The sequence below is a fragment of the Castor canadensis genome, chromosome 12, assembly GCF_047511655.1.
Source record: "Castor canadensis chromosome 12, mCasCan1.hap1v2, whole genome shotgun sequence".
NCBI lineage: Eukaryota > Metazoa > Chordata > Mammalia > Rodentia > Castoridae > Castor > Castor canadensis.
The window spans coordinates 88,051,820-88,078,343 of record NC_133397.1 but is presented as its reverse complement, the minus strand read 5'-3'; the positions used below and the strand labels follow the sequence as shown (position 1 = coordinate 88,078,343).

The following is a 26,524-nucleotide window of genomic DNA, read 5'->3' as shown; positions in this document are numbered from 1 at the left end:
ATGGCAGGATCTTCCAGCCCTTGGTCTGCCCCAAGGGCAGTACTGAACATCCTAGAAATCAACAAGAAATTGTGTCTTCAGCTGGAAGAGAAAAAACAGCAGTTCCGAGACCTCAAAGAGAAGTTTCTTATATCTGAAGCTACTGTGTATTCCCTGGCCAACCAGCTGTGGAAATACAGTAAGTTTTGTAGGTTCATAGTCACTCAAGTGATAAATGAGCACCTGTTTTCTCTATGTGAAATGAAATGTCTCCAAACTTGATCTTTCTCTTCACTTTATGAAATAAATTTCATCCTTCCCATATTCCTAGAATTTTAGTTGATATTTCTCCCTGAATTTGCTGAGGATAGAAAAATGGCGACAAATGTATAGGGTGGGACTAGGGTTAAAATCCTATTTACTGATTTCTGATTAAGGGAGAGCATTGCCTGCTTTTCAAAAGAACTGGTAAACACATTTATCTTGGGATCCTCTCTGTACTGTGTCAGATCCTGCAGCATAGCATCAGTGTTGAGACCAACACAGAGGCCTGGCACTAATGAGCTTCCCCTGAGTTTAAGCTTCCATTCAATTCTAATTGGCCAAGCCCTGTACTGATCATGTTAGAGACATGGAGATAGAACACAGTACCTGCTTCAAAGGAGGTACAGGGGAGTCTGCTGCTAACTGAAACTTTGGCATCGGAGGTGACCCCAGTGAGACTTTTTCAAAACTTCTTGCAGAATTTTTTTAAATTAAAAAGGATTTTAAAAAGTAAAAAACTAGAAGTCTTTTAAGTTATAGGTAAGTTTTCAGAGAGCACATTATTATCTTTTCTTTGAGGCAGAATTTAATTGTAGGAAACAGTTTTGAAGGTGAAATAGGAAGATATCACCAAGACACTGTTGAGGTAACAGTGAGTCTTGGGATGGTCTCTCTCTCTTTCTTGGTTTCTCTCTGTCTATCTGTCCCCTTCATCTCTCTCTCTTTCTCTCTCTTGCAGTATTTGGGTTTGAACTCAGGACTTCATGGTTGCTTGGCATGTACTTTACTACTTGAATCACTCTGTCAGCCCTTGCTACCTACTTCTTAAGGTTGCAATCCACACATGAGTTAATCCTAGTAAAACTCTTATAACAAGAGCCTTGCACAGAATAATCCCTGGTAGCTTCTTTTTCTGCTACTTTTAACATAACACAGAGTTTGTTAGGGTTTGTGATATTTCTTTCAGTTCTCCACATAAATCTGAGAAACTTGTCCATGATTGGAATTCCAACACAAGGAAATTGGTAGCCCTCGTGTCTGGGCACAAAGGAAATCACTGCTTCAGACCCAGCTCTGTGTTTTGACTCTGATATGCAAGGCTTCTTAATAACAGTGGTCCCAGATCAGAGTCAGACCTCAGTGATGTGAATTCTGACTGCCATTCACCACTTGAGTCGTTTGTCAAATTGCTTACATTTAAGCCTGATTTCTCCAATGGGACAACTAAATGTCATCTAGTCAAGATACTGGGAAGTTAAAATGTGGAAATCTCTAGACAGAGCCTGACCCAGGGCAATGTTATTCTTAGGGAGACTAATTCCTCCTCCCCTAAAAGCCGTGCCCACTGCAGTGTGTCCAGCTGTCCACTGGGGTGGGTGCATCTGTCTTTTCTCAGAGTGTGGAAACTACAAAGTCATTGAGTCAGTGCTGGGGGAGAAGCTGCAGCCCGAGGAGGGGGAGCTGACAGAGACGCTGATGCTCACTGAGAAGCTGAGGTAAGGGGGCTCTGTGCAGGGCAGGAGGTTGGTAGGTGTGTGGCTCTCTGATACATCTCAGCTGGGGGAACTAAGAGTTAGCCTGGGCCAGGAGAAGGTAGAAATTCACAGCCCCCCAAAAAAGGTTCATTCCCCCCAAAATTGTCCATGGCCAAATGAGGAGGTGAAGGGGCATGTTTATGATAGCAATTTAGGAACACAGCGGGTTTGGTCACAGGGTAGACCTAGGCACTATGAAGAAATCTTACAGTAGGAACATTTTCTAACACAGGGGAGGCTTTTGTTCAACCTGCCTTTTTCTTTTGCCTCAGACAGGTCACAAAACACATGCTGGAATTCTCCTAAGTGCTCATTAGGGATACTCTCACAGACATCTCTGTCAAAGCCCATATAATCTATGGTCTAACTCTGCAAAGTTCCATTTTCTCTCTACTCTACCTCAGGGAATCCAGCATCCTCATCGAAGACCAGGCCCAGAAGCTGTCCCAGTTAGAGCAGAAATTACAAGAGGGGAGAGATGTGTCATTTCTCCTCAGTCAACGTCTCAAGGACCTCCTCACCCAGGATGACAGTGGTGATAGCCAGGCCCTGGGCCTCCAAGAGCAATTGGCTGAGGGGTGCTGGCTGGCTGAGTGCCTTGTCCTCAAGCTCAGCCCAGGTGAGGTGACCACAGGTCCTGATTTTGCACAGCTGAGCAAGGTCCCCAGCTCACAGACACTCCACTTACAAGTGACTTTTGCCATCTGTTTTGGTTTCCAGGTCAATTTTTAGGTCATAGCAAGAGTAGGACTGTCTGCATGGGAACACAAAAGATAAATGCACAGTGTGGAGGTCATAGTGTCTGCCTCCTCTATCGTCCTCTCCCTAATGGGTCATGGCCTTTGATGAGGAGGGGAGCATCTCTCCAGTGTTAAAGCAGAAGGGGACATGATGGGAGACAGCTTGTTAGAGTTAAAGTTGTTCTAGACTAAGAACGAAAGCTTTCCAGGCTCAGCCTATTTGTTTTCTTTTTAACTCTGGACATTTGATCATTTTATCTTTCCTGAAATTCAGTCTTCTGATCTATAGAAAATAGATCACATAGTACCTGTAGTCATCATAGGTAAGAATGGAATTTTCCTGAATGCATTTATAAAAGTAAAGACCTTCATTCTTTGGGGCTTCTTAGGTAGTTTTGGAAGACATAGAGTTATATATATAGAAGAGTTCTATTGTCTCAAAAGTCCACTTTACTCCACCTGTTCATTCCTACCTCCTTTGCCAGAACTCCAAAGAATTGTATCTTTTTTTTTTTTTTTTTTGTGAACAGGGGTTTGAACTCAGGGCCTATACCTTAAGCCACTCCACCAGACCTTTTTTGTAATGGGTTCTTTTGAGACAGGGTCTCATAAACTGTATGTCTCAGCAGACCTAGAACTGCAATCTACCTGATCTCTGCCTCCCAAGTAGCTAGGATTACTGTTTCAAGCCACTGGTGTCAGGCAAAAATCATCTCTTTATATATCACCAGCTATATTTACAAAGATTTTTTTCCCAGAGTGTCCTTTCTCTTTTAGTTATCTTAACCATGTTTTTCACAGGACAGAAGTCAATTGTAACAAATTCTGACTTATCCATTCTTTCTTCTGTGAATTGTGCTTTTGGCAGTGCATCTAAACACAAACCCACAGTCACCTAGATTTTTTTCATCATCTTTAGGAGTTGTATAAAAAGATTGTAGGCTTGGGATGTAACTCAATAATAGAGGGTTTGCCAAGCACGTGCAAGGCCCTAGGTTTCATTGCCAGCACTGGGGCAATAGACAGTTTATGGTTTACACTTGAGGTCTGTGATCAATTCTCATTTAATTTTTGTGAAAGTTATAAGGACTATATTTAAATCATTTCTGTGACCTGTGACTGTCCATTTGTTCCAGCATCACTTGTTAAAAAGACTCCTTTTGCCATTGAATGGTTTTTTTCTTTTGTAAGTGTCTTTTTGAGGGTCTTTTTCTGACTTGTATGACTAATGGATTCTCTCAGGAATACTACTGTTTCTAGGGTACTGAAGCTATGTGACAACTCTTGAATTTGGGGAGCGTCAGTCTATTGGCTTTGCTCTCTTTCAGCATTGTCTTTTGTGGGTCTTTTGACTTTCCCTATACACTTGAGGTTTTGTGTTTGCCATCTTCAGAATAACCTGTCAGTGTTTTAATTGGAAGTGGACTGCATCGATAGGTTGAGTTAAGAAGAACTGACATCTTGATAGCATTTTGACTCTTCTCCATGTACAGGGAATACCACTTTGTATAGATAATCACTGAGGCATTTGGTCTATTTTTCCTTATCCTTATTATTTCCTATTTGTGTTCTCTACTCCTTTTTCCATGCATGTTGCAGGTATAGACTTCAAAGGCATAATGTGATGAACTGGGTGACACAGATACTTTTAATAGTGTTTCCATTTTCAGCACTGTTTGCAATGTGGGTGGTACATCAATCTGAGAAATGTTAGTTGATGAGTAATAAAGCTAAGGCATGCCAATCATGAGAATACAATATGAAATGTACACTACAATTTTCTTTTTGTATCTTGAAATCCTCCATGGATATTTATGTCTCCCTGCCCAGAGAGGCCACTACATTTTTATCATGGGTAATGTGGGACTACAGAATGTTTAACTAGACATTTCTGACTTTGATTGCAGGAAATAATGAAGATGATGGAAATGATAATGATTGCAAATGGCTGTTCCCCAGGTAATAATAAATATTCAGAGTTTGGTGTATGATGGATAAAATACAAGAAGAGTCTGCAAATGAACAGTTCCAAGTCAAGAGCAGTCTCAGATTTCACAAAGTGTCCATTGTCTTGGTGGTATTCATCTGTATAATAGGTGGAACTAATAAGCCTGTGAAGTCTTGAACTCACAGGATCTATCTCTTCTCTCTTGTATGGATAAATTGAGGATGAGATGCATATCTGGTTTCTGTATAGTTGGTCTTACCTTCTTGGCAGAGATTTAATAGCAAAGAACCTAAGTAGACCAAAAAGAAAATTGTATCATATCTCTATACATAAACAGTCCTAAAATGCCCAAGCCTCTTGAATTCTGCAGAAGAATTGACTGTTCTGCTTGACGTAAAAGTCAGCATGACTTGTAGGAAAGGTTAAGCCACTCTTACAGCTTTCTATATGTGCTGACATCATAAAGCATACAGGAGCAGCAGAAGGGGGGTGAATTGAAAATCATTCATTAGCTCATTGTCCTGTCAGCACACTGAGGTCCTTCTCCTGTCTCCTACCTTCAAAGCAGCTGCACCCCAGGGGATTGTTTTCTTTCTCTTTGAAGGGAGTGTCCCTACCTTATGTTACCACTCTCTTATGCCTCTATCAAGAGTACCTGGGAAACCTGTATCTCATCCTCTTGTTTTAACCACATTCTATCCCACCAGGCTGAGCAGAGAGGGACAGGAGGAGAGAGTTAAGGAAACTCTTGGGAACTCATTGGATGAAGGTCTTAAGACACCCTCCAGTTACCATGACCTATCCTACACTCACCATCCTCCCAGCATCACTGGTGTTCTGTTGGATGACCATGAAGAATCTTCTCTGGATGCAGCTGGTCAGTACTCCTTTATAAAGAGAACTGCACTCATAACAACCATATTTGTGGAGGGTGAATGGAAATTTCAGAATGGTGAACACAAACAAGTAAGAGAGGGAAGGTTGAAAATAGACACAACCACCACTGATGCCTGAGCTTATTCTGTAAGCTGGACAGTTAATCTCTCACACAATGTTCTTGCTAACTGTTGATACTGAACAATATTAATGACCATCCAAACAGGTTGGCACTCTTGACTACATCATTGGAGATACTGTTGTCATGGTCAACTCCAAGCCTCAGTCTCTCTCTCCTCTATGTTGTCTTGTCAATGATAAAGTGCCATATACCTACCAGTATACGAACACCACTTGGATGTGTTTGTAATTATTCTGGAAGGCATGGCATGTGCCAGGGCTCTCTCCATTCTTTTGAATATAAAGTATCTTATTCTTTGTAGCATCAGAAGTCTTTTCTCTCTAAGAGTCAATACATAATATCCATCAGTTTAGTCTCAATATATAATCTCAACCCAATGAAGAACAATCACAGTGTCTGAGACAGTAAGGGGTGAATCTTGCAGAAACATTTCTAGCAAGTCACTATTGAAGGGTTTCTGCTCAAAAAGCATAGTTTTAATTAATCACCAAATTTAAGAGAGAGGCCACTGTCATATTAATTGAGCAAGTCAGGGACAACTTGCCCTGTGATTGAGGAAAAGAAACTTTTCCATTTCTTACAGGATAAAACCTGGAGACTTCCAGGTATCTCTTTCAAGTTATCCTGTTCTCACACAAAGACTACTTATATCCATGTGCCTAATTTGGCATGGTGTGATGAGTCATAATAGAAGTCTCCATTGTGATTATTTCTCTCTGAATATATTTTGCAGGTACTCAAGATGATAGGATGCAAGAAGAAGAGGAAGAGGCTGTGATCTTCAGGTGATGTGAAATCATGGGCTGTTATGCAGTGGTGTCACCTGGGTATCTCAGGTCCAAGGAAAACCAGAAAGGACTGAATATATCTTGCTTCATCCTTTCTGCCAGATAATGGGGTCTGTTTCTTGGTGGATCTTCTATTAGTTTCCATCTTCTATTATTTTTTTCAATTTACTAACCTAGTCAGGGGAACCCAGTTGAACTAAACGCTCAGGTTTTCCTGTAATAAAGGGGAACTTCTGCACTAATTTTGTTCTGGAATTGGGAGGAGAGGCACATGCTCTTTCAGAGCCCTTGATTTTCTGGGATTCCATACCACAAAAAGGCAACCAGAAAACAAAAACAACCTAAATGCAATAGTGAAAGAACGAAGTCTGGAAAGCCTATATCAGTAAGGTTTCTTCACTGGAACCCTCCAAATAAAGTGGAGCAAAATGCAATGTCTGTGGTTTTCATGGTGTGCATGCCATGCCTACACCATACAGGGAGGTTGAATCTCTGCTCATAAGCAAGATATGTAACCAATGAACTAGAAACTGGCAATTCTTCAACCCACCTCACACAAATACACTGTTCTCCAGCTCCATCAACATTCACTCTCTGCCCTCGTAAGAGAGGAATTGTTTGGTCATCTTCTCCATAGGGAAAACCACTCTGCCTTCTGTGGCCCCTCATTTAGCCTCCCTTCAAGACCAACAGAGAAGTTGTCAAGTATAAATACTCACTGCTTAACATTCTCTTCTCCTCACATACTTGGACTCAGGAGGGAGCTGCAGGACATTGCGGACATTACTGCAGTGCAGAACTATTCATTGGATGAGATGTATTTGACTGCTTCCAGTTTCCATGACTTGTGTGACTTCCAACAGTCTCTGAACACTGCACTGTCCCCACCTGAGAAGCAGTTTGTGTGCTCTAATCTGGCCACAGCTGGTGAGTAGACCCATTGAAAACATAATAGGCTCCAAAGAGTCTCCTGTGTAGACTGCCTATTCTTTAGCTCAGCTGCCTCAGTGAGTGGTATTCAGCTCTCTCTACTGCAGGTAGACCTGGTTTTCAGTCAAACTCTATGACTGGGTTTTAAGCACAGACACAAGGTGGGTCAGACAGCTTGTACTCTTCCTGGTTTCAGGCTACACTTCTCACTTTGGTACACACTGGCAAATGCAGTGTGTGGAAACAGTGCAGACCAGGGTGGGGAGACTGAGTGAATCCCACAGTCTGTTTCATAACAGGTTATCTCAACTCTTCTTCAATTTTCTTGTGAAATATCATTTCTGAACAGTGTTTGTTCAGCATCTGCATTTGTTCAAGGATGGTAGTCTTATTATGCTTTCGGAGATGTTACTTAAATTGCTGAGCTGTAGGCAACAGTCTATCTCCTCCCTACTTGTCATCCTTCAGCGTTCCTCTGAATACCTGAACATCCTTGCACTATCTTCCTTCCTTGTGTACGGAATTTACCCTGAAGGCACGGCTGCATCCTGGTACCCCAAACCTAGCAAGGATCCTTTGCCCTGAAGAGTGACAAGTATTAATTTTTATCTTGCAGCAGTTTGTATATTTCACTGAAATCTAATCTCAGTGTCTATTGCCATGTAAACCAACCAAAAAGGAGGGTGTGTGATGTGAAAAGTTGGAGAACAGCTCCGCAAGGTAGCTAGGCAAATTCCCCAGGATCTGTGGAGAAAATGTATGCATAACTGTTTTCTAGAGTTTAATCAGTGGACATGAGTTGATGATTTATGAGAACAGGACTATCTATGCATCAGTTCAAGAAGACAGGGGTAACTACTCATAAAACACATCCCCACATCCAAGTGGTCCTTTCAGAGCACCCTGGCTCAACACAGAATATTTAAGTCCCTATGTTTGCAGTGTTTAAAGCAGTAGTTGACTCATTCCATCTGATTATATTTTCAGGAAAAAAAATGGGTTGCAAAGGCAGAGAAGGACAAGAGGAAAAGGCTCCCAGGTGAGTGATGACCAAGGACTGTTAATGGTACCTAAGGTGATTTATCCATATCACCTGCAGATACTACTGGAAAACAGCTCTGCAATTAGACAACCACAAAGCAGATCCTTAAATTGTTTTGCTTCCCTCCTTTTATAGTCTTGGACTGAAAACCATTTCTAATTAATTTCTTAAATAAAAATAGAGTTCAGGTGAGCTACAAGTGCTCCTGGCTTTCAATAGTCACTGATATATGACCAGTTCCCCTCTGAATGATAAAAACAAGAGAGCGATACACACCTGCTCTCTGCAGTTTGTGCCTTAGCTCTCTGACAGGTTTTTCATTGCAGAGAAAGTTACTTGATAAGTAAAAAATTTACAAAGACATTAGATCTAGATGTATAATGACTCAGGAATTCACTTATTTTTGCCATGAATATTCAAAAATTTTGCACTGATCCCTAAACATTTGATACAACAATTTCAGTAAGGCTACACTTGAATGGATTCTGAGAACACTATCTCAAAGACCTTATCACTTATCATTACCCCCATTTCCACATTGACACTTTCTTGTACCTACCTTAGGAAATACTGCATGCTCCTTCATGATCAGGGACGAGAGCTGACCCAATTACGCCAGCAATTATGGGAAGGGAGAGTTGCTTCCTTCTCTCTCAGCCAACATCTCAAGGACCTCCTCACCCAGAAAGATCCTGACTTCTATGAGGGACAGGGTTATCGAGAGCAGCTGGATGAGGGGCGCAGGCTTGTGGAGCACCTTGTTTGCAAGCTCAGCACAGGTGAGGTGGCCACAGGTCCTGATCCAAGCTGTTACCAGGTCTCCAGCTCACAGGACACTGCACATCTCCACTAGTGACCTTTTTATGAAACTTAGCCTTTCACATCATTCTTGGGCTTGTCAGAAGGTCAGAACCACCTGGGTGGGAAGGCAAAGGAGAAACACTGTGGTAGAGGACATGTTAAAGGATGGGAAGCAGTGTTCTATAGAGAAGGAAGCTCTGGATAATGAGTGATTTTCTCAGAGGCATGTGTTTGATTTATCCTTCCTCCAGTTTTGTTTCTTCCTGTATAAGGTGATGACAGATGTTTTGTAAGGCAGCTGTTGCAATAAACATGGGAATGTTTATTAATGCAGTTGAAAAGGATAAAGCCACTGTGAGTGGGTTGGGCAGATAACTTGGTGGTAGGAATATTGGTCAACAGTGAACTACTATCTACACAGAGAACATTCCAGGATAACGCAGAAGAGGCTGACTGGAAGTCCTCTCTAGCACTGAAATGGATGAGGGGCTTCGAGCAGATTTGCCTGTGCCCTTTCAGAGATAGAAGTTGACTGTGTATAAGACCTGTGATAATACATGGAGTCTGTGCCAGATACCAGCTTTGTGGCAGGAGATCGGATACAGATAGAGAAGTCCAGTAGGAGCTGCACAAGGATCTGGTGGCCAAGGGAGCAAAAGGCATTTTAAATTTTACTCCATTTTTTAGACAGAACATACCATGATGAAGATTCATAAAGTCACAGGTGGTTTTTCCTATGGATCATAAAACTAAGCTAGACAATTTCTTTAAAGACAAAATATGGGACCATCCAGGCCAATTCTCTCAGTGTGTCTTAAAATCATACATAAATTTTCATGTCACCATGGCTGTGTGGACCAGGAAGACAGAAAACTACTTCTTGTCTGACTTGTCATCTCTGAATTTGCAGAAAATTATGAAAATGAGGAAGAGGAAAAAGAAAAAGAGACACTGTCAAAAATTAATGATCAGAACAGGTAAAATATGGTGAGAGTCCTTGAAAGGAAAAAGAACAATGTAGCCAGATTCATGATGCCAGGTTAAACATACACTGCTCATTTCAACCAATTTCATTCACTCAGGCAACCATGTGTATTCTCCTTCTGTTACTTGTAGAGTTGTTTGACTCAGTCTCAGGAAATTTCTTGTCCTCTCAGATCCCTTTCTCTTGTATACAGTAATAAGGCAGGGTGAAAATCATGCCTGGTTCCACATACTGCATCTAGGTTACTGGCAGGCAGTTCACAGCAAGGAAATGAATTAGGTGTGTGTGTGTGTGTGTAAGATTTATATGCATCTATCTATGTATATATGCATCTACATATATATATGTGTATATATATATATACACACATCCATATATATAAACACATATACAGTGCATACATATAAACATACATACATACATAAAAACATTTATATATATGTAGAAAAAAACATATTAAAAAAACCTTCAAAGTACAGGCCCTTCAGGGGTTTGTAAAGCTCCAGTAGTTGCCCTGGATAGTGTATTTAACCTTCAAAACTTATATCTAGTTGCCCAAAATGTACCAGAATTGTAACTTTAAGAGGATATTCTCATAGAAATCTCTGCCAAAGCCCTAACAATCTGTTATTCACTTAGTTCTGTTAATTTTCCCTTCTGTATCTACCTTAGGGAATTCAATTTTCTAATTCAAGTTCAAGCATGAGAGTTGGCCCTGTTAAGGCAGAAGTTACAGGAAGGTAGAGAGGCTTCCTTGTTTCTCAGTCAGCATGTCAACAACCTTTTCACCCAGGACGACATTGCCAGCCATCATGGTCAGGGCCACTGAGAGCAGCTGGCTGAGGGTTGCAGGCTGGCAGAGCACCTAGCCCACAGGCTCTGCCCAGGTGAGGAGACCACAGGCCCAGTGTCCACTGAGCTGCTCTGCAGTGCAGGTCACACAAGACTCCATTAGACAAGCAGTCTTTTTCTGGCTCTCCTGCTATCTACATTTCATTTGGAACATTTACAGAGCAGGAGTGTCTCAGTTTGAGGAGATAGGGTATTTCAACTCCACCTGGGCTCCCTGATGGACTGTGGCATTTGGACAGCAGGCAGTATCCATCAGCAACCTCAGAGAAAGGAGGGAATGACAGGCAGAAGCTGCTTGGATTGAAAATACCCTGGGCTAGGAATAGAAGCTTCCCAGGTATCCTCACCCTGAAATATTGAGGGCAAAAGGTGATTTATCCTTCTTGGATTTGTCTCCTCATGTCAAATATTAAAATATATGCTGATAGTAGTTGTAGCATTTAAATAAGTATCATTCATGGGCATATTTAGAGTAGGACAAAGTCACTTACAGAGGTTGGTGTAGGGACCTGATGTAGTAGAATCTGGCAGTGGAGTACTGGAATATTTTACAGGTACCATGTCTGATTAAATGACAGAAGCAGGCTTGAAGGACCCAGTGAAATCACTATATGTATGGAGAGACTTGGGATGGAGCTATTTTGCCTCTTCCTAGAGAAGGTAGTTGGTTTGATGTGAGAGCCATGGTAGAGCCACTGAACCTGGGGACTAGCTTTGTGACAGTGGGAGGTACACCTGGAAAGGCCTGAGGGTACCTGGATTCTCCAGTATGTATGGATCTGGATAACAAAAGATTTATTTTCTTTGTCCAATTCAGTGTAGGGCATGCCATTATGGAGATCCCTCAGATTGGGCCATTTGCTTCATGTGTTAGAATGTCATGGCAGGCCTTTCTTTAAGGACAAACAGGAGGCCTTTCTGAATTCACACACAGATAACTTATGTCTCTGTGCCAATATAATTCACTGCACGTCTAATGGCTGAGTAGAACTCCCTAATGTCTAAGTGAGCTTGTTTGAACTTGATTGCAGAAAATATTGAGGATGAAGATGATGATAATGAAGAACAAGTACTACCAGAACTGGATCCAAGGTAACAACCAGTGATAGGGGAAGGTAACATTCATAAAAACTATGGACAGTGGCCCCAAAAGATCACACAAAGAAGCCAAAGGTAGCCACATTCATGATGCAGAGGACAAGAAAAGCTGCTCATACTCTGGCTTCATTTACTCAGCCAATAGCATTGTCTTTTCTGAGTGGCAGTTTGCAGTCTCTCCCATTCACAGAGTCACTCTCATTCATAGACTGAATGAACCAGGGTGAGGAATACCCTGCTCTCAGAGATGACCTGTTCTCTCCTTTCTGCTTAAGATCCAGAGATGCATCTATTTTCTGCATAGTTCACATTCACTTGTTGGCAGGCATTTCACAGCAAAACAAAAGAAAAAGACCCCAGACAAAAAAATTTATCCTGCCCTAACATTAAGAGAAAGATTCCTAGAAGTCACAAGACTTCTGGGAATCTATAAATACCTCAAGAGCATGTTCCCACTGAACCACTGAATTCAGAATATAATAAAAGAAAAAGCCACAATTCACCAAGCGATGCCCTAGAATTATACTCGGATGGTATTTTGGGATTATTCTCACAGAAATCTCTGAAAATCTCAATACATACAATTATGCAATTTCTAAACTAACAATTTCTCTATCCTATCTTAGGAAAGATGATGTCCTGGTTCAAGTTCAGGTGGGAGAGGTGACTCAATTGCTCCAGCAGTTACAGGAAAAAAGAGAGGCCTCCTTCTCCCTCAGTCACCAGCTCGAGGACCTCCACACTCAGGAAAACCCTGACAACCACGAGGACCATGGAGACCAGCCTGCTGAGGCATGCAGTGTAGAAGAGCCTTTTGTCTACAAGATGAGTGCAGGTAAGATGACCACAGCCCTGATTATACCAAGGTCCCCAGCTTATGGGACATTCCATACCACCCATAGTAATTCTTACCAGCTGTTCTGGTTTCCAATCCCAAGTGAGGTCACAGCAGGGTACACACAAACTCGGTGGGAACAGAGAGGAGAAATGCACTAGGTTGGAGGTCAAAATATTCCAGTTTTCTTTCTTGTCTATGAAGGATGGCAAGTGGTCTTTGGGGCAGGAGATGTATCCATCCAGTGCTCAAGGACAGGAGGCAGATTCTTAGAGTGCTGAGAGCCTGGACTAAGAATGAAAGTTTCCCATATTTTCCTGAGCTCTCACTTCATGACTGTAGCAAGTGGCTAATTTATCTTTTTAGATTTCAGCTTTCTCATCTGTAAAATGAAACAAGTCATGTTTGTATCGTAGCTGTAAAGATTGAATGAGGGAGTGTCCATGAATGCACTTAAGTGGGAATAAAACCCCTCAGTGTCCCTAAAGCCTGGCAATAAGCATTTTAAAAGGAAGGATATAGCTAGACAAATCCAGAAGAAATCAGACAAGTATCCACTGATCAGGAGAGCAAAATACGGTTTAACTTTGCCAAATGAAACACCAGATGCCATAATAATTATCCACTAAATCAAGGTATCCTGCACAAAGGGTCTGCATATTGTCATAGATCATTTCTTAATTTTCTTTTGATGTTATGTGTATTTTTATTAGCGTATATTAATTTTTCAAAAGAGTGTGCTTTGTTATGACTTTTTTCTACTTGTCTATAAGGTGCTTTGGTTGTACTAATCCCTTGCCCCTCTACCAAAGTCAACATAGGAGATCATTGAGTATAGTTCTCCCAGTGCATCCTGAACTCATACATACATGATTTATATCTGCATGCCCAGATAGAGCACTCTGTTGAAACGGGTCAGATGGAAATTACTTAATGACTCTCTGACATTCCTGAATTTGTTTGCAGAAAACCATAATGATGATGATGATGATGATGATGATGATGAAGACTCACTGAATTCCAGGTAATGATGAAAGATTGAGGACTAGAAAGCAAGGTTAAGTATGGGGGAGTATGAATATTAGGGAAACTAGCTACAGATTTCCTCATTGAGTGTAAAGAAACACTGCTGCATGTAGTGTTGTCACTCCTTCAGCCAATGATGATATAAGCCATTTAGCAAGGATGACTACTTACAGTGTGAGTGACCAAGGTGAACAAAGCAGTCTCTGGACTTGTTGCCTTTTAAGAAATAAATCACTTTTCCCTTTGTAAGGCAAAAATCAGAATGAGATGCAGATCTCTTTTCTGCACTCTTGGTCCCAGGTTATGGACAGGTATTTCATGAAACATAAATTGGCCAGAAAAAAAAAATCCTTTCATGTCCCACTCTTGATAGAAAAGGGCCTAGATGTCACAAGTTCACTGAGTATCCACAATGATGGACATTATTCACTGCATTAGATGTTTGCAAAATTCAATGTCATTTATGAAGAAATTCCATCTATCATTATGGTTCATCTTGCCTGATCCCTCTGGTGACTGTACCTTACAAGTGGAATGAGTTTCCTTCCCCCCATCAGCTTGTGAGCTGGCCAGTGCACTGATCTGGATCACACTCCATCTCTCTGTCCTTCTGCCTTTCTATCAGCTCCATGGAAATGAAGCTGTGCCCCTGTCAGAGAATGGTTTCCTTTGTCTTTTTGGAAAGGAGAGCTCCATGCTATTGGACCCCACCTATAAGCTTCTCATCAGCACCAGCTGGGTTGCTGTGGCATGTAATCCATCTTGACTTCATCTTTTGTTTCTTCTGATCCCGCTAGACTCAACAGTCAGCTGCAAGAGGAGAAAGTGAAAGAAGTCTTCACAGGTTCATCAGGTGAAGAGTATTTCCACCCTTGTACTCATCCTGACCAACTGGACTCACAAGAGTGTCTCAGAGGCACTGCCCTCCCCTTGGATGGGCCTAAAGTCAGCCCTGCCCTGAATCAAAACCGTGAGTACTCTTGACACAATGCAATAAACTCAGCTGGTCTCCGAAGGGAACCCCCAGTACAGTGCTGCTATCCTGTCTGGGCTGAAGTTTGTCTGTAGGCCACCTATGAAGCCCATTTTTGTTCAGAGAAGGTGAGAGGTCAGGTGGCTCTAAAGCTTTGCTGACTTCCTAGTGGCAGGCCAGATCCTTGTCAGCCAGGTCCTCTGTGGATGCCACAGATCCATATTCAGCAAGTTAGAGAGGGGATAATGAGCCATGTACAGCCTACATGAGCCTGTGAGCAGTGAAGATGTGCTGGAATTCTGTCTTCGGCAACCGTGACTCATCCCAGCCTACTAGGTTAACTCGATGACCCTCATATCCCAATGAGGTGATAGATAACAATGACTGAGCTTGACAAATCCACAACAAACATTTTTTTGGGGCATTATTGACATTTGAACTCAGGCCTTAATTCTCCTAGGATATCTATCATTTGACCTGATGCACAGGTCCTCTTAACTGGGATGACAGGCATACTCCACCAAGCCCTGCTCATTGGTTGAGAAGGAGTCCACTACCATTTTATTCCATCTCACCTAAGACCACCACCCTCTCAGTCTCTGTCTCTTAAGTAGCTGGGATAACAGTATTCAGCCACAACTCCTGGCTTTCTCTGGATGTTTTTAAAACTGAGGTTTCAACCTTTCATGTCCACTGTATCTGGTTCACACTCATCTTTCATCTGAGTCACTCTCAATATCAACTCATGGAGCCTTTGATGCTATATGACAGTTATGTCAGGAGATGAAGGTCATGTGGGATAAGGGACCAAAGTCTCCCTCTGTGAGAGTTCCATGGGAAGTGCTCCTGAGCCTCCAGAGACATGTAATCCCTGATCAATGTGAATAACATGTATTATTAAACTGTCTTCCTGTCCATGTGGCTTCTCTTTTCCTTTCCTTTGGATTCCCACAAGCCCAGCCATTACTCAGCACCTGGGCTCAGTCACTCTGTCTCTTGGTCACCATCACATGCCAGAGCAATAAGCCAGCTCAGGAGAGGTTTGGGGAACAGGGAATGTGTGAATCCTTCATTACTCCATGCTCTGATTTCATCCTGATGTCTATCAGGTTACTTGATTTTCCCAGCATCTTCACATTCACAGTGCACGCTGTGGCCTCCATTGATGCCTTCCTTGCTTGTCCTCAATGTTAATGGAACAGGTCTGCTGTAGATTTTAAGAGGTCTTGTGGCTTCATTTAAAGTTCAGCCCAAAGGCATCCCTGTGTCTTATTTAGTAAAAAGTGGGACTGGACTTGGATCTTGTGCCAGTGGCTCCTTTCAGTCCTTCTCACACTGTGCTTGACAATAAATTGGAAGTACCATTGCTTTTTGGCAATTGTATTATTACTGAATATGTTAGAAGCATCAACAAAAATTAAAATATCAGAGTGGCTATAGGATTCATCTCCCTGCTTGCACTTATTGTCTCACCCTACTCTCTTTTCTTAATGACTGTCTTATATCCCAATGAGGGCATAATAACAATGGTTCTGGGTTTATTTTCAGAGTCAGATTTGGATGCTTCCATTGAAGTGAAGAACCCTGAAATGCTGGAGTGTAATACTGCTGAAGGCTTAGTTAACAACATGCATGAGTTTCAACATGGCTTCCTTGGTGCCACAAATGTCTTGAAACAGGAGATTATCAAAAGAATACTATTGTTCAGCAAGTGGAGAAATGAATGCAGATTCCCTGGATCAACAGGCAGAGGTAATCACACATGTGACTCTTGAGGAACTTATTCTTTGACTGATTCTATGCAGGACTGAGCTCATTACCCTGCTGTGCTTTGTCTTCAAGGTTGGTTCTGTCCAACAAATGATGTAACTTCTGCATCTTCTTACCTTGAATTTCCATGGGCTGTGGCTGTGTCCATTCCTGCATCTTCATCTCCTATGTGCATTCTGAGCTCTGATCCTAAGCAGCCCTGCTCTTCTAATACTTTAACTGCAATAGGTAAGACCAGCTGTTTGTTATCCCCATTGCATAAAGAACATCATTTTTGGTTCTCAGTACATGTAGTTTCCCAGAAACCACCTTTTGTTGACTTTTTGCCTGTCTTTCCAGCATCCCCAGCTCCATTGCCTCTTTCTTCTTGGACATGCCCTTTATGAAACTGAAATTAGTTCAGTTTCTCTTATGCCTGTGCAAGGGAACAAAGACCACGTCAATCCCTCAGTCTTAAATTGGACTTGCACAAGAAAATGTTTAAATTAATGATAAGGCACCCTGATTTGGAGGATATTAAATGCTACTGTAAAGGGATGTCAATCCAAAAGTAGATTCCAAGGGCAGTACTTCAAAGCAGGTCACGAGCTTCTTAGGCAGTCTATATTCTCTTCTTGTTTCCTTTTCCATTTAACATGTCTACTTAAGAGGCTAAAATACAACTCCATTGAATCTGGAGGTCTGAGACTATGACAGCCTTTTATTTAACTTACTTAATGGAAAGCAATTCCAAGGCCAGGCATATCAACCCCCAATATGACTGACTGAGAATACAGGACAAGCTTGATAACAATTGCAATTGACAAGAGAGTGATTTGCTTCAACTGTCAAAATGAAGAGGAAAATCCATAGAGCCAGTAGGACAGGAGCCAGTCATGAAAGAGATGTGGAGATGAAATATGAGTGATGGTATCAGTGGCCCATTCACTGTCTGTATCCCCTAGTGCAGATCACACTGCACTGAGGTGATGAATGCCTTGAACACACACAGGAGAGTCTTAAATAGTCTGGAGTCAGTTTTGGGCATCAGTGTTTTTCAGAAGCTCCAAGGCTTCTAAAAGGCCACTCCAAGGTACCTCCAAGGCCACATGATTCTACCATGTGGCAAAAAATGAGGAGTACTGGTTCATCATGATCTCATGTTTTCAACACAGAATTTTGCCACATGTGTGGCTTACTCCATGCAAAGAGCTGAGCACCATTAACTGATGATGGAATTTGTATTTCCGATCAACAAAACCTTTCTATGTCACAGAAAAACATGGAGATGAATGGATTTTACCTTCAGCCTCCATACCTGAAGCATGTGTGCACAAACTGCACTGAAACTCAGTATACCCAAAAATACTTCCAATTACACATAATGAAATTTAGTATTTTCCTTTTCATTTGTACAGTAAATCTGGCAGTTTGCATTGTGCCATGTTAACTTCCCAGTCTATGCTAACTTCTCATTATAATGAGATCAGTATTCCAATTTGAAATTTGGAATACTGATGCTTTTAGTCAGGGAATTTCATGAGGTAAAATATCCACAAAACTTTTCAGTCTCCCTTCCTTGAAGAAAATATAATAGTACATCACAACTGAAACTCAGGAAATGATTCTATATTTATATTTCTTTGCCACTTTTTAAAATTTTGGTGATACTGGGGTTTGCATTCTGGGCCTTATAATTGCTACACAGGCATGCTACAGTTTGAGCCACTGTGTCATCCCTATTTTGTGTTTAGTATTTTCAAGATAGAGTCTCTAGAATATTTACTCTTACTGGATTCAAATCACAATCCTTTTGTTCTCTGCCTCCTAAGCAGCTAGGATTACAAATGTGAGACACTGGCACCAGGCTTCTATACCATTCTTGACGACCATGAAATACTAAAAGGAACCTTTTCTGAATGAGCACTTTGGGGAAGAAAATTACAAAGAGCAGGACATATAGTAAAGCACAGTGTAGTCCTTTTTACTTTAGAGATTCATTTTTCTAGATATTGAGACTATTCCTACAAATGCTTTATGGTATGACCTGGTGTGGAATTGCCTTCATGAAATTAGAGCAAAAGAGTTGGACTGTGGTTGTCCTCACTGCTTTCTCTCTTTCAATTTTGAGTGAATCCTTTTCTGGTCTTTCCTGATCTACTTTGGAAATATACCCCAAACCTCTCTTAAATTATTCTCCCTGTCTAGGCAAGGTGACCCAACATCCATTGTGTTTGTTGTGCTGTCCATTTACTGCCTTTCTTGCTCTTCCTCAGCATTTATGGAGAGAGTCAGCTTCAGGGGTGTCAAGGAGTCATGTGACTTCAGTTAAACCTGGGCCCCAAGGCATCAGTCTTCTGTTTAGTAACAGGTGGGACTGGACTTGGGTGCTGTCTGAAGCCTGCTTGCTCTCTTTCATATGCTCTGCCAATCGCACACCCACTCTTTCCTTTTCCGTCATAAAACAGAAGGTTTTAATGTGTTTCTGAATATGCATCCTGGGTGCTCAGAACACACACTACCGAGAATTGGGAAAAGCCCCCAATTTGTTCAGGGTAAGGAGGACCAGGAGCAAAGTGGCTGATATCACTAGTTGGTGGGTGGGACTAGGAAGGGGCCCTGAATGCTGCATCACAAGCTGGACTGAAAGTTCAGGAGGGTTTTCTCTACATCATTGTGGATGCCACCTTCCACTTCATGCAGCCTGAGTCCCAGCAATTGGCTCCTCCTCCCATAGGTGCTAGGTGGTCTCTGCCCCCAGGACTTGACCAAGACTCTCATTTTATTTCTTTCTCCCTCTCTCAGATACTAAGTGTTGCTGGAACTAAGAAGACATATTGCTAATTTGAACAAGATTTCATCATAGAAAGTACCTTTCCCACTTAAAGAAATACAAAACAGCAAACCATGTGGATGGCCAAATAGAACAGTGATGAGATCCTTCATGATCATTGGATTTCACAACCATGAATGGCTGTTGACAATTTTCACTCCAAAAGGCCAGTTTTACTTCAGAAATCACTGTTCCTTAGCCTCTAATTGAGTATTAATCAATTTTCAAGAACATTGTCAAGGTTCGCAGACACTACTGGGAACCTTGCAATCCTCACCCTGCAGAAAGCCAAGTGTAGGAACAGCTGGAAGAAAACAGCAGATCAAACTGGACCCTGTCTCAGTATTAGCATTGCAGTGTTTTTGCTAAAGATATTTATCCTAAACTCAAGCACAGTAAATTATCAGACAAATGAAAAATATAGACTAGTAAACAAGGCAAGTAATTTGTCTCCTTCACTCATGGTCATCCTAAATGATGTAACAAATACGACAGGAGATAGTTTGGTGGACAAAGAGTAAAAGGTAAATTTTTTAGTCTTTTTGAATCAAAACCTCTCCTCACTTTTTTGTTGTCAGAGTCTGTGATGACATTGACTTGTGTGAAAGGGACATGTCAGCTGGCTGGCAGCATGACCCACATACTTCATTTGTCTGATAACTACCTCAGTATTAAATTCAACCTAAACTTTTAGCCAAACCCTTGTACAGCTAATGCTGTATGCTTCCTGTTGCTTCCCACCTGAAGGCCATGACCTTCCAGTTTGGCCACCACTCATGTCTCTATCTAGAACTGTCACTTGGGGATGGAGGTGTCCACTCTGTGAGTCCATTTAAATGGTATGTTGTTTTTCCTGAAATTGTTAAGCAATTTGGAGAGTGAAAATTTGAGAATGTATAAATATCCTTTTCTCCAATGATCTTCTAGAAAAATTATTATTCATCATTCCACTTTGCCCACATCCTGTTTTTTTTTTACATCAAAATTGTATATCCATGTTTGTATTTAAATTCTAAAATTCAGTTCTTCACATATACTTGTTTTTGCTGGCATTTTGTTTAAAAAAGTACATTTTCTCCCTGAATTTTAATTTTAATTCAAAGTTAATGTTAATCAGAATGATTAAAACATTTGTGTTAATCACCGTGGACTCATGTTTTTATTGAAGTTCACTGGTATAATCTTTTATTACTGTGATCAATTTGGGGGGTAAGGATTTCAATTAGCACAAACGTTCTTATTTTCCTGATTGTATTCTAAACTCTCCCATACAATTTAGGTTATGTTTACCAGAGGTAGTAGATGGGACTTATGATAGTTCTTTCTCCATGTTTGTGTGTGTGTGTGTGTGTTGTGTGGCATTTTGGAAGCATTACCCTAAGAATGTTTTTGACATCTTTACCATCATTTAATTGACTAACATCAATATTTGGTTTATAAGTTTTCCATGAAACCATCCCACTTCAATTGGGGCAGTCAATGATATTATTTGCTTTTTAAATTTCTACTTACTGTGCTTGCCATTGATAGTGTTATTTCAACCAAAACAATTCCCTACCCCCCTTTCACCCCTTGCAATTTGAATTAGATAAAAATTGAATCTGTTAATGCTTACCAAAACTGAGTGTAATCTTATACCAGTTGGGTGGGATTTGTGCTTGACAGTTCTCAGGGTGGAGTTAGGAGGCTCTGGGTTTTGCATGCTTAACACTCCTATTCTACTGCCTTGATAAGCAGGTAGCCTAGAGGATAGAAGGTGCTTGAGTAAATATATTGTCTTGCTTTTTTGAGATAGGCATGTTATGTTTAGATTCTGGTTTTCAGTTTTGTTCTACTAGGACCTTAAATTCCCACCAGCTGTTTCATTCCTTCTTTTCACCACACTCTGCAGTGCATGATTCCTCAATGTGGGTCTTCCCTTTCCTCAGCAATTCTCAGTTCCCAAGGTTGAGTCTTCTGCACCTTCCTTTCAATTCCCCAGTTGCTAGTGTTCTAATGAAAAAGTCCCTTAAGTGTTCTGAGTGTCCACACTCTCTCTCTGGGAATGAGACTTCCTGTGATCTATCATGAAAAGGCCTTTCCTGCTGCCCTCTATTTGCATAGTCTATGCTGCTCCTTCTCTGTTACATGGCTCCCAGGCCTTGCTAAACAGAATCATTTGAGGTCTATACTGTTGTCTGGTCGCTGGTTGTTTGGGAGCAGAATTAACAGCTAACATTGGTATTTTTGAATATGTATTATTCCCTAGGCCTTTGAACTACGTGTTGAGAGATTCAGCTGCCATTATCTTAGGGGGACCTGTACTCCCGCATCATGTGCTTCTCCAAATGCATCATTTCAGTGATACTCAAAAGTAGATGGAATCCCATAGTATAGCATTCATTGGCCAGGTTCAAAGTTTATCAGCTTGTGGTTGAATGATTTTAATATAATCCCTACAAAATTACCTTTGTGAAAATTATTTAAAGAAAGTCCCAGACATTGTTTTTAGTTACATGAGTATATGTTCATAAATGGTGATGCTTTGGTAAGTATTATTACAATGTATTACAACAATTGTTTTAAAAAAAATTGGCAGTAGTGAGAACTGAACTTGGGGCTTTGTGCTTGCTAGGCAGGCAGTTTATGCTTGAGCCAGGCTCCCAGCCCTAAACAACTTTTAATTGTAGAGTGTAGGAGTTTCAGTATAACATTTCCATGCATATATATCCTCTACTTTCATACTCACCTCTTCTATTACCCTTTCTCATTCCCCATCCCTTTTTCCCCTTCAACATCCATAATAGTCCCCCTTGAACATCCCCCATAGATTATACAAATGACAGAAAACTGCAATATTTGTCTTTGTGAGACTGTTATATGTCACTTAACATGATTTCCACTTCCATCCATTTTCTTGCAAAGGACATAAAATCCTGATTCACTGTGGTTGAAGTAAACTCTATTTCATAAATATACCACATTTTCTTTTTCTGGTTTTGTTGGGGAATATTTTGACAGATGAGAAGCCAAGTGACACTCGGAGGAGTGGACAACTCAGATTTTATTTTTTAGGCCAGCGGGCTCAATAGTGTACCTGTATCTGAGCCCTGAACAAAGGATTCACAGGATATTTAAAAGGCAGTGCACGGCGTCAGGTTACAAAAATGTGCTCAGGTTATGGTGCTCTAACCAGTGATTTAGAGACCTAAGATTGTATAGGTTAATTGGGCTGGTAGTGAGCTAGGGACCTGATGTTGTTTAGATAAGGTCAGCAGGGGAGAGCTGCTTTGGGAAGTTTATTTACAAGTAGAGAAAAAGAAAGACAGGAATGGGTGCTTATGTCTGCATGGTGTCTTTCATCTCTCGGTCCTGAACTTTTGTATGGCTCTAATGGGCAATTCCTCATGCTTTACAGCTCTGTCTGAGGTTACAGCTTTTAATTGATAGTTTACCATGTTTTTTGACCCTGTTTCAAGGATATATTCCTCTTCAGTTTCAGGTTATGGTTTGGAATCTTGCACCTCAAAAAAGCTTTTCAGAAATTCTGCATTTGAAAAAACACATTGTATATCTATACATATGTACTCACACACACCCACCCACCCGCACACACACACACACAAACTTTTTTGTAAAATTCCTCAGGGAAAGAGAGAATTAAAATGTATAGAAACAAATTAGCTTGACATGCAAACTAAGCTGTGATTCACCCAGGGTTTCCACAAGTCACAGATTTCACAGTTTAATATTGGGCAGGTGAGAAGAACAACAAACAAAAAATACATTTCTCAACCTCACTAATAAAATGTGGGAAGACCTTCATGAGTATAAGGGTACAGATCAAGGCTCAATAGTCAGTACTGTGAGCTGTAATATATACACACACACACACACACAAATAGAATAATGAAAACTACCAAACACTGTTTGATATAGGAGGGAGAGGGACTAACCAAATATAATGGAAGAGGCTCCATAGGACTACAACAACACAGAGACCCCACAGCAGCGTGGCTTGGGTGTTCTCAGGGTCTCAGCTGAAGGACCCAACCTTCTTTCTAGATAAAATATAACAATAATGACAGACTACTTTCTATTATTTCTCTGTGGTTTACCTAAATGGTTTCACTTCAAAGATAGTTTCATTACCAATTTAGCGTTTTAAAAAGGCAAAAAAGCAAGTATGGCTGCTAAGTGCCAGTGGTTCATTCTTTCAGGAAAAATTTTTAAATGAAGGAAATATAACTATAACTATAATATGATACTTTAAATGACATTTAAAACCAAATTATTAATAAAATTCTATCTATGCAGAAACCTTCACAAGAGAAACAATCATAATTATAAGGTAGCTGACAATTAGATACGTATTGTTAGTAAAGAGTAGAAAATTTCCAAATATGTCCACTATTAGCTACCAACTAAGAACACAATAAACATCACTGGCAAAGTTGGAATTAATAATTACAGGAAAAGTTTTGGTGAATGATCTTAAAGAACTAAAAGCATAACAAAGTAAAAATTGACATGTGAACTTCTCACAGTCCTTTATCTTCTTGATGAAAGAAAAACAATTTAATTATTAACATATAAGCACTAAAATGAGCTCTGAAATCAGACAGCTAAGAAAAATCTGTGTCCCTGATGAACAGACCAGGTAACCTGTCAAATATGATTTTAGCACTAAGATGTTATAATAGCTGTCCATAAAGGACTAAATCATGATAATTTCAGTTAGAACATTTCAAACTAGAATCTTTCCAACTCATCTCTTCACTACGAAAAAAATCCATCTCAGGTGAAAAGTTACATATTTCATACTAACTCATAAGGAATGGTAAAATTACACAAGGTGTTATCTTCAACTTCTTTTCATAGTAGTTAGTAGGTTTTAAGTTTCTGTTCATAATGTCTCCTGTTTCACTTACATAAGCAAAAAACATTTCTAATTTATTACAGGAAGAGAATTTAAAGTATGAGTTTTCCTCTAAGCTGACCTAACTCTGAGTGAAATTACTGAAGATCTCATAGTACAGTAATATCACAGCAGGATATAACATTGGGAATCCTTTTCACTTCAAGCTTCAGTATTTACACTACATTGATGAATACAAAGCATGACCCATAGATGGGAGCTGAATGCTGTGATGGCACAGACCACACTTCTATTTAAGTATATACTTTACAGAAAGATAGTCCCAATACAGCAACACTATCAGCAAAACTAAAATAGAATGTCACTAATACCTAATGTAGTTAATATGAGAAAACAATGCATTACATTTCATTGGACCTTAAATTTTCCCCACAGCTTCATTTACTACTTTCTCCATCAATTCAAACTTGGATGACTCATAAAAGATATCACACATATGTATACATACTAATAAGGTATAACTCTGTTACTTTTGAACTAAAATTAATGTTTATAGAATTTGCCCTTTAAGTCCAAAAGCATAAGTGTATATAAGTGATGTCATTGCTAAAATTGATATTTACCTTTTTATATATAGTTCAAAGATATGGCAATAAATCAGTTTGATGCATAAGTTAATAAAAATGTACATGAATTCAATCTTACTAAAACATGTTCCATTTTTACATAAACATGCAAATGTCACTGGCTTTACTTGGGTCCTCAAAAATGAACTCTCTCTATATCTATGTATTTAAAAAGATGATCTCAATTAATATGGTGCTAATCTTACATAATGGTAATAGCGTTATAAAACAATACCACCTGTAAGACATTTATAAACTGTTAAAAATGGGATTCTTGTGAATTATCTTTGCCATCATAATTTCCTACAGCCTCACAGGGCAAATCATGAGCATTTGCAAAAATAACATCATGACTAAGAATTTGCCTCACCTGCATATTAGAATCTCTATGCTACATCTAGAATTATTTCACTTATTATACAAAAAAGGATTCCTTTATGGGAATAACAATCTATGTGTCAGGGTGCTTTTATATTGTGTAAGTACATGCCTGTCTTAGTTCTAAAACATTTTGTTAGCACTTTTGATACATATCATACTTAATCTAAGTGTGCAAAAATTACTAGATATTGTATATTAAAAAAAACTTACCAGACAGTTGTTTCCACTTGACCGACACTGAGCTGCTGATTGCCCAGTTGGGAAAAAAGTGAAAAAAGCACATGAATCCCTACAATTGAATGACTAGCACTATGAATTGATATATCTTACATTCAAAGACAAAAATCTTTATTAAACTTCTATGGCATGATTTTCGTCACTACTTCCTTGTTCCAAAAAACTTTATAAGAAAATTTAAAATATAATTTACATTTTAAGAGCTCTCAGTTATATAGTTTTGATACATATACATACACATACAAAGTAAAAAATTTAGGTATCTTTGTTAATCACTCTCAAGTTTGAAATCTAAGGTTCAGAGAACTTTATACTAAAAATACGATGCCACAAGCAAGTTATTTGTGGATTTAAAGACATTCATGTAACTTTTATATCAGAGAGTCTTAAAGCAAAGTAAATATTTTTCATATCTAACAACTACATGTTTAGCTAAGCAAAAAAATTATTTCAAAGAACTGGAAATGAAAGATAACAGGACAGATTTCTTAGAAGAGAGACAAAGTGAAGGTAATGTACTATACCAGAAAAAACCAAGTTGGAGACAAAAATCTCGATTTAAAGAACTCAAAAACAGGCCAAGCAGAGTGGCTCACATCTGTACTCCTAAGTACTCAGCATGTGGAGGATCCTGCTATTTGGGAGACAGACAAGAAAATTACAGTCTGAGGCTCGCCCAGGGAAGAAGGCTGCAGACTCTATCTAAAAATACCTAAAGGAAAAAGAGTTGGAACCATGGCTCAAATAGCAGTGCCTAGCAAGGCAATGTTCCAAGTTAAAACCTCAGTACACCAAGAAAAAAAAAAGAATTGAAAACAAAAAGTGAAATGAAATTTTCATTGATAAGCAGCATTTAATGATCAAATAAAGATACCATCAATGCAGATAAGAACATGAAAATTAAGCTACTATTCACCCACCTGGAGCACTAGAACATGGGGGGAATGCACAAAAATCAATGCATTTTCCTTTGGTGATGACTCCAAGCCTAGTTGAGCAACACTGGCCTTGGAATTGTAAGTAAAG

General features: G+C 40.0%; 1 protein-coding gene and 1 long non-coding RNA gene across 6 annotated transcripts; one reads left to right on the top strand and one right to left on the bottom strand.

Annotated features, from left to right (window-relative positions):
* Nucleotides 1–19,503, top strand: LOC141414881 (putative NBPF family member NBPF5). 4 transcript variants are annotated; one of them, XM_074050380.1, is made up of 11 exons: nucleotides 1–178; nucleotides 1,640–1,739; nucleotides 2,183–2,397; nucleotides 4,426–4,477; nucleotides 5,174–5,343; nucleotides 6,218–6,269; nucleotides 7,030–7,199; nucleotides 8,190–8,241; nucleotides 8,809–9,023; nucleotides 9,956–10,022; nucleotides 11,914–12,897. In XM_074050380.1, exons 1-11 carry the CDS (start codon nucleotides 1–3, stop codon nucleotides 11,921–11,923), a joined length of 1,281 nt encoding a protein of 426 aa, XP_073906481.1. In that variant the 3' UTR covers nucleotides 11,924–12,897. The 4 variants fall into 4 exon arrangements, with proteins under 4 accessions (XP_073906481.1, XP_073906483.1, XP_073906484.1 ...); XM_074050382.1 differs by lacking the exons at nucleotides 1–178; nucleotides 1,640–1,739; nucleotides 2,183–2,397; ... (3 more) ...; nucleotides 7,030–7,199; nucleotides 8,190–8,241 and adding exons at nucleotides 13,782–13,839; nucleotides 14,639–14,811; nucleotides 16,363–16,566; nucleotides 16,657–16,970 and having other exon boundaries at nucleotides 8,902–9,023; nucleotides 11,914–11,974; nucleotides 12,607–12,815; XM_074050383.1 differs by lacking the exons at nucleotides 1–178; nucleotides 1,640–1,739; nucleotides 2,183–2,397; ... (4 more) ...; nucleotides 8,190–8,241; nucleotides 8,809–9,023 and adding exons at nucleotides 13,782–13,839; nucleotides 14,639–14,811; nucleotides 16,363–16,566; nucleotides 16,657–16,812; nucleotides 19,369–19,503 and having other exon boundaries at nucleotides 9,097–10,022; nucleotides 11,914–11,974; nucleotides 12,607–12,815.
* LOC141414884 (uncharacterized) lies at nucleotides 4,141–23,242 on the bottom strand. Of its 2 annotated transcripts, none has more exons than XR_012439836.1 (3): nucleotides 21,012–23,242; nucleotides 12,893–13,197; nucleotides 4,141–9,160 (listed from the first exon to the last, which is right to left on the bottom strand). It is a non-coding gene; the product is annotated as an uncharacterized lncRNA (long non-coding RNA). The 2 variants fall into 2 exon arrangements; XR_012439837.1 differs by having other exon boundaries at nucleotides 12,893–21,138; nucleotides 22,831–23,242.
* Nucleotides 23,243–26,524: the final 3,282 nt, after the last annotated feature.